The following is an 8509-nucleotide window of genomic DNA, read 5'->3' on the forward strand; positions in this document are numbered from 1 at the left end:
GAGAGATAAGTGGTCAATTCACAGCAATAACAATAATTAATAACATAGGTAAAGGAAAGGGAGTTTGCATAGAGAGCTTGGAGACTGGGGCAACATGTTTTTTTTCCCCTGTGCAGTTTTAACATAGATTTTTGGGATTTGATCAATAAAGAGAAAATGTCCAAAACTTTGTTCTATTACAGGGATGTTTCCTCAACAGCACTTGAGCGCTTTCCATCTTATGGATTAGAATTTATTCATAAGCTTACTGCACGTTTCACATACTCGCTGAAAAGGTTCCCATCACTGGAAAAGTTTGCTAATTTGATGAAAGCAAATTTGACATATCCCAGTCACTGCTGTGCATTCAAAAATTGGAAAAAATCAAATGGGTAAGTTCTTGTGATGCTGTCTCTTTCCTAACCTATGCTCCATATTAGCGATTTACAAAAGCTGTTATGATTATTGGAAATGAGCTGTTCATCAGAGTACAGAGTAAAGCAGATGCAGAGAAATGCAAAATGTCAAATCAACAGTGGACATGAATGAAATCAGTAATCCTTTATGCAATTTTAAATCCATGCCATATTGGTACAAAAATATTCATTTGTCAAGAGACAAACATTGCTGTATTATAGTCTTTTCTCCTGCCCTTCAAATATTTCTTTTAGTAAAGGAAGTGGCCCATAATGCAAGGTAAAGTTGCCAAAGTCCCATTCCCATATTGGAGAGAAACACCTAGTAGTGTGTTTAACCTGAGGATTACCATACTTCAGACGAGGGATAAGCTTGAGAAAATGGGACCTTCATGGTGAGCTCAGCTAGTACATGAATTGAATCTGCACTGTTAGTTTCTCTCTGCATCACAAACAACTATCCAGCCAACTGCACTAACTGACCCCCATGGTGAAATGCTATTCACAACAGAGATATCTGTGTTAGAGATACTATTAACCTAGCCAAGCTGTTGGGAAATAAAGTGATCCTGTCAGCTACCTATCACATACCCTAAAAAACATCACCTTTATAATGGGTGTCTGACCAGATCCCATAATTTCTGACAGACATGTTAGGTTAAAATGATCTCCTTAATGTTCTCCAATAACTTACCATGTTTTAAATTGTCATTGGCTTTCGGGAAGTTCATATACACTAAATAAAGTGTGTTTCCTTCATTCACTATATCAGTCAACTCCTCAAAGAAAGTTTATCAGTTTCATCAAGCAGCTTACTTTTTGACTTCTGTGTTAGCTGCTTCCAACAATTTTATCTTTATTTAGATATCCAAAACTTTAAATTTAGTTAAAACACAAATTTTTCCTAGTACAAATGACTAACTATAATTACCAACTTACAGCAGATGTTGTTGTACAGCGCTCAAGGAAGCAATTAAATGCTATTTAAAACTTTCAAGACAGTAAAGTGAAAGATAATCAAGATGTCCTGCTGTGAATGTGGCTTACAGTTCAATTAGCATTCCTTGATCACCAAGGAGAGATGAATTTCAAAACATTTTTAACAAATTTTATCTGTCGGCTCCCTCCTTTAGAACATTGAGAGTGTTAAATCATTCAGTAGACAATAGGCATTTTCCAGTTCTGCAGTTTTAATCTGCAACATAATAAATTTCATCCTTCTTAAACTAAAGTCAAACAAATAGTGCTTAACCAGCTCACAGAGCTCTTGTGATTTTAAGTGATAAATAACTGACACCAAGATTTTACCAAGATTCACCTTTATTGTCTGTGCCCTGATCTCAGTCAGAGAAACAGTAGAACACTAAAATTCACTGCCTTAAACAGGATCAAGGAAACAATATTGATCAACTACTTACTCCTTATTACTATACCGTAACTTTTGCTAAATGAGCCGTGAGTGAATTTTGGTCAAGTATAGGATTGAGATAAGTTATTCGCTGGTTTCTTGCAAGACATGTTAAAGATTGGTATATGTGTATGTAGGATGGATGAGGGTATGTGGCCTTTGCCAAAGACTTGATGCCTTCCAGTGAGGCAGAGGCAGGGAGGAAAGAAAACAGTTTTGGATACAGTTGATTGTTCCTTTCCCTTCAGACAGAATTCCATGCCCTTATTTTTATACAACTTTTCGAAGTCATGTGAACTTGCAACAGAAAATGTAGCTGCAGATCAGGATTTTATCACCAGCCATGAACAGAATAAGATATAGTAAGTATGGTTCTAAACATCAAAACATAAAATAACTAATCAAATGACTTTTGCTCTCCAAAAATTTTTCTTTGTAGGATCAGAAACATCTTAAAACACATTTCAATCTCTGTTAACTTCATCACACATGCTTCGCATTCTACCAGTAAGATCTGGGATCAGCTTAGTGTAGCAGTGTACAGTATTTCAAAAATATGGCAGCTGCAGAATATGTAATTTTTATTTAGTTGAATATTTAGTTAGATCTTCCCTTCACCTCTATGCTTTATAAGCATCCATTAGGCTATAGCCAAAATACCACAGATAATAATACCAAGAATACTTCTAGAAAATCAAATGACCCACTACTGATCAAGTATGCAAATTGTATAGGCTACTACTAACAACAAAACAAACTCTGCTGGAGAATAGACCTAAATAAGGTATTCCACATAACCCAATTGTAAATGCTTAAAACAAAGATATACAGGAGGCTAGACTTAGAAGAAGTGGTCTTCTCAGTGCACTATAGGTGTGAATGGGCTCGTTGGTCTGCCCAAAACTTGTTAGCCTTCCAGAGCAAAGAGTTGACCCTGACTGGCACATTCCAAGGTCCAGGACTATCTACTGAAGGATGCACTAAAACTTGGGGCAGCCGCCGCCAAGGTGCAGTGGGGAAAGACCACTGTGTGAGGTCTTCTTGCTGAAGAAAAATGAGAGTATGTTCAGTTATTGGACCCTCCTAGTGCCTCAAATATATGTAAATATTAGTATTGTATGTGCAAGAGAGGTCTTTAGTTTTTTGGATAGAGTCAAAGTCCAATGTTTTGTTTATTTACTTGATATGCAACTGACAGAACCAAACTGCTTTTGTGACAATGTATATATACACAGACGTTTTTGAATAAAATATATTTTTGAAATAAAAAACAAAATGAAGTGAGTGAAATAGGTAGAGGCAACGACAAGGAAGTGTTGAAAACAAACTCGAGGCTTTTAAAATTGAGACAGTGCTGGACTGGGAGCCAATGCAGGTCAGTGAGAACATAGTTAATGGATGAACAGCATTTAGTATAAGATAGCATACAGGCAGTGGACTTTAGAATCAGTTCAAGTTTATGGAACATGGAGTTTGGGAGGCCTAGCAGAAGAGTATTGGAATGTTAAAGAATGTAGGTAAGAAAGGCATGGTTAAGGGTTCCAGTGAGCTGAGGTGGGGTGGAATAGAATAATGTTACTGAGCTAGGAATAGGTAGTCTTGATAACATGGCTATGTTGTTGAAAGCTCACTTGGGATCAGAAAAGTTTCTGTCTTCCCAATATTTAGAAGAATTGGTGAGTGTAGAAATTTTCTGGGATGGCATGAATTATAATGGGTCATTTGACCTTCCTAATCACTTAATACTATGTGATCCTCTAAAATAAAATTAATTTGAATAGACAGTTGAGTTTTACTTGAGTACACAGTAGTTCAGCATTAGTTCTAAATGCTCAGAAGAGGTTTAAAAGTGTAATTTTTAAGAAAAAGGCAGTGTCATGTTGGGTGAATAGAGAATGCTTTTCTGTGGCTAATGCATATTATTTGAAAAAGTGAGAGAAGGACGGCGAAGGGGGGCCAGGGAGGGACTGCAAAGAAAGGAAGAGGGGTATAAAGTGAAAGGGGGAGCTGCAAAGTGATGTAAGAAGTATGCAAAATGGAATGAGGATCTGTAAAAAGGAGAGTGACTGCAAAGTGGAGTGAGGGGCTGCAGAAGGGAGTAGTTTTAAATCCTTCAACAACAGAATATTCCATGAACTGGGAACCAGGAAAAGAGAGATAATTAATTCCTTGTAAATGAAAAAAACTTTTGAGACTGCAGAAGTTCAGAAGTTAGTATACAGGGAAAATATAGTAGTTGCTGATGCAGTCAGCACTGTGTCAATTGGGCATTATAATACTAAACAGTTTTATTTCATTAAGGATTGCATTCTTGTATTATCACACCTGAAAGCATCTCACATTACTTGAGGTGCAGAGACTGTGCAGCTGACAAATATTGAACCATTTAGCTATGACATTACCAGTGCATTGGAACTTGTGCTTAGCGTGATGGCTTTTTGTATATAGAAGTGTGTGTCAGTTGTTTTTTTAATGCATTAATAGCTAACTTATGCCTGTTGTCTTGTATCAATTTGAATGCGGAAGTGTCCAGGAAATTAATGCCTTCCTGCTGTGTTATGACTTTGGGGCCATTTACAGAGGATACTTGGTTACCACTTCATCTGCAGACTGACCATTAAGGGAAATCCCCCTCCACAGTAGTGGCTGTTAGTTGTGGCCATTCTTTAATGCAAACATTTTAAATGGAAATGATGGGCACAACAGCTGAAAGACTTCTCAGATGCTGAATGTAGTATCCAGGTTTTGTGGTCATTTTCACCTTTGGTAAATATCTAAATATCATTTGACTCTATTTATAACATTATCATTTATAAATCCCTTAGGTTAACTTTTAACAAATAATATGACCTTGTCTTTTCAATGTGATAGATAAAGGAAACTGAAATCAGTTGGTGTTTTGAAATGCTACAATAACATGACTATATAAGACTACAAAACCTGAACTTCTGCAGTCTCAAAAGTTTTTTTCATTTACATTTTCATTTCCTTTTGTACCAATGTACTGAAAAACAGTCAATCTCTTTATCTGCTTATAGTTTCAGGAATGACTATTCTCATCTTAGTCTACCACCATCACAAATTGGACAGAGGAGTTTAATGAATATTTCTGCAGGAATGAAGAAATATCCATCCTCACAGAATTATTCACACTTCCCAGAAAATAACCCTGATGATGATTATGAAGACTTAGAAGAAATATATGAAAATGCAGTATCTTTTGATTATGGCTTTTGCCATGCAAAGGTAGACCTCACCTGTACTCCAGAACCAGATGCCTTCAATCCATGTGAAGATATAATGGGATACAACATTCTCAGAGTTCTTATATGGTTCATTAACATCCTTGCTATTCTGGGTAACATTATTGTTTTTATCGTTTTGGTGATTAGTCAGAATAAGCTTACGGTCCCACGTTTCCTCATGTGCAATCTTGCTTTTGCTGATCTCTGTATGGGTCTTTATTTGCTACTTATTGCATCTGTTGATTTGAGCACCAGAAGTCAATATTACAACTACGCAATAGACTGGCAGACTGGAGCTGGGTGTGCCAGTGCCGGCTTCTTTACTGTTTTTGCAAGTGAGCTCTCTGTGTATACACTGATGGTAATCACCTTCGAAAGATGGCACACAATTACACATGCCATGCAAATGGACAGGAAGCTCCGTTTAAGGCACGCTGTAGTGATTATGTTCGGAGGCTGGTTATTCTCTCTTAGTGTGGCGACACTACCACTTGTAGGTATCAGCAATTACATGAAAGTTAGCATCTGTTTGCCCATGGATATAGAAACTCCTGCTTCCCAGGCTTATGTTGTATTCCTATTGGTACTGAATGTTATTGCCTTTGTTATAATTTGCATCTGCTATATCAAAATATATTTAGCTGTGAAAAACCCTGACTTTGTTTCTAAAAATAGTGATACAAAGATTGCTAAACGGATGGCGATACTAATCTTTACAGACTTCATGTGTATGGCTCCAATATCATTTTTTGCTATTTCAGCAGCTTTTAAGTCACCCTTCATTACGGTGACTAATGCTAAAATTTTGCTGGTATTGTTTTATCCGCTCAACTCTTGTGCAAATCCATTTCTGTATGCAATCTTCACAAAAGCATTCAGAAGGGACTTCTTCATCCTGTTGAGCAGGTTTGGTTACTGTGAAATGCAGGCGCAAATCTATAAAACTGACCACTCAAGCTCCAAGAGTGCCACCAAAGAAAATTCAGGTGCAGCTGTCAAGCTAACAACATTCAGTACGCATGATTTGCCAGTCAATGAAAGTGCTGAATTTTGTTGTAATGAATGCTGACAACATCCATGCTGTACATTTTTTCCCCTTCTCTACTGAAGGTCTTGGCTCATGTGGGGCTGGATTCACAGGTAATAGCAGTTATCCAGTACCTTGCCCACGTGCCCCTTTCTCAAGTATGAGCCTCGGTAACAGGCCCTTTATAAGGGCACCAGAACTGAACCTGATTGAGTGCAAACGCTGCATATACAACCTAAGGCAAGAACTCTGGTTGATTCTCCCTTTTCTTACCCAGCTGAGGCTCTATGTAGTAGCCAATTGCTGCTCAGATTGAGATCAGTTAAGATCAACAATCAAATCTGGAACACATTCCAGCCTCATTGGCTTCTCTACCTCATGAAGAAGCACTGTTAACAAATTGACCATTGCAGGCAACTACATACATTTTTAATTGATGAAAATGTATGCACAATCTTATTGAAAACAAAGAAGAAAACCTAGGAAATATTTTTCATTCTTTCTGTAACAGTTCATTCATACTCTAAGTTAGAATTTTGACCCCAGAGTAGGAAAACAACCTAGCAAATAGCCAGCCCTTCTAGGAGAGCAAACACAAGGCTTGGGCCATTTCAACATTTGAGCCTCATTATCATTTTTTTTATTTGCTGGTGGATGTGGGTTTCGCTGGTTGGCCAGCATCCCTAGTTGCCTTTGAGCTTAGAATCCATCTACAGTGCCCAAAGTAGATTACTAAGAGTTTAGAGTGTGAGGGAAGTTTTGAGAATGAGGGAGTTTTGGTGATGTGAGTAACTGTAAGGAGAAGCATCCCAAATGATATCCTGCGTAACTGTGACAAAGCTAAACCAACCCTCCTCCTTGTCCTCTTGTCCTCTCTGTGACCACAGAATTCCTCTCCACTACCCTTGAGTTGGACACAACTTTTCTTCTGACTAGCCACAGTAAACGAATCCTCTGTGATATTTTCTCTACTTTCTCCCATACTGTAACTGATCTATTCTTGGTCCCCCTCTTGTTTCTCATCTACAATCTGTCCCTCATAAAATGATCCATAGTTTCCATATGGACAGTGACAATATTTAACTTCATAGAATTCATAAATTCCCTACAGTGTGGAAACAGGCCATTTGGCCCAACAAGTCCACAATGACCCTCTGAAGAGTATCCCCCCAGACTCATTCCCCAACCCTATTATTTTACATTTCCCCTGACTAATGCACCTAACCTACACATCCTGAACACTATCACCAATTTAGCATAGCCAAATCACCTAACCCACACATCTTTGGACTGTGGGAGGAAACCAGAGCACCTGATGGTGCCTTTAAACTGTCAAACTGTCCAACAATCGATACTGGAAGAACAGAAATTTTCTCCAGCTATATACTTGGATTGTTGTGGTTCTGTTCGCCGAGCTGGAAGTTTTTGTTGCAAACGTTTCGTCCCCTGGCTAGGCGACATTATCAGTGCTTGGGAGCCTCCTGCGAAGCACTTCTTTGATGTTTCCTCCGGTGTTTATAGTGGTCTGTCCCTGCCGCAGGACAGACCACTATAAACACCGGAGGAAACATCAAAGAAGCGCTTCACAGGAGGCTCCCAAGCACTCATGATGTCGCCTAGCCAGGGGACGAAACGCTTGCAACAAAAACTTCCAGCTCAGCGAACAGAACCACAACAACGAGCACCCGAGCTACAAATCTTCGCACAAACTTTGAATTACTGGAGGCAGTGGCCCAGGATATCCCTAAGTCAAGCTGACTGGAGAGTACTCTGAAAATGGTGAGCAGGACCAGATTCCCAGGTTCTCACCTCATTCCCACTTTTTAAAAATTCGGTTTTGTGGGATGTGGGTGTCGCTGGCTGGTCAGCATTTGAGGCCTGTCCCGAGTTGCCCTTGAGAAGGTGGTGGTGAGCTGCCTCCATGAACTGCTAGGGGTTGACCCACAATGCCATTAGGGAGGGGATTCCAGGATTTTAACCCAGCAACAGTGAAGGAACAGTGTTATATTTCCAAGTCAGCATGGTGAGTGGCTTGGAGGGGAACCTGGAAGTGGTGGTGTTCCATATACCTGCTGCCCTTGTCCTTCTAGATGGAAGTGGTTGTGTCTTTGGAAGGTGCTGTCTGAGGACCTTTGGTGAATTTGTGGCAATTTTCCTGGAAACAGGATAAAGGTGTAGGCTGCCAGCCCACATACAGCACTCACACCCTTGCCAGCTCCAATGTGAGGCTGGGCAATTCAAACCCCAATGCAATTTTTATGGAGTGGGGTCCCTATGAAAAGTATTGCATCATGCCACATCAAAGGAGTGTTGAGCCATAGAGAAATCTAAATCCATTGTGGAGAACCAGAAAAAATGGCTGCCTCTTCCAGGAATTCTTTGACTGACAGGGCATTGGCATTGAAGTGCACAAAAAAAACTATATTTCGATTTT

General features: G+C 39.2%; 1 protein-coding gene across 1 annotated transcript in view; it reads left to right on the forward strand.

Moving 5' to 3' along the window:
* The window catches only part of LOC122553174 (lutropin-choriogonadotropic hormone receptor-like), a 111154-nt gene extending 104001 nt beyond the window's left edge, over positions 1-7153 (forward strand). Inside the window, exons 9-11 of the mRNA XM_087990964.1 lie at positions 183-371; positions 2052-2165; positions 4842-7153. Coding sequence (XP_087847090.1) covers positions 183-371; positions 2052-2165; positions 4842-6117 — 1579 coding nt within the window. The 3' untranslated portion in view covers positions 6118-7153. The remainder of the gene's footprint in view (positions 1-182; positions 372-2051; positions 2166-4841) is intronic.
* Positions 7154-8509: the final 1356 nt, after the last annotated feature.

This window comes from Chiloscyllium plagiosum, unplaced genomic scaffold (genome assembly GCF_037043375.1).
Source record: "Chiloscyllium plagiosum isolate Xiang-an unplaced genomic scaffold, Cpla_swu_hap1 HiC_scaffold_10, whole genome shotgun sequence".
Classification (NCBI taxonomy): Eukaryota; Metazoa; Chordata; class Chondrichthyes; order Orectolobiformes; family Hemiscylliidae; genus Chiloscyllium; species Chiloscyllium plagiosum.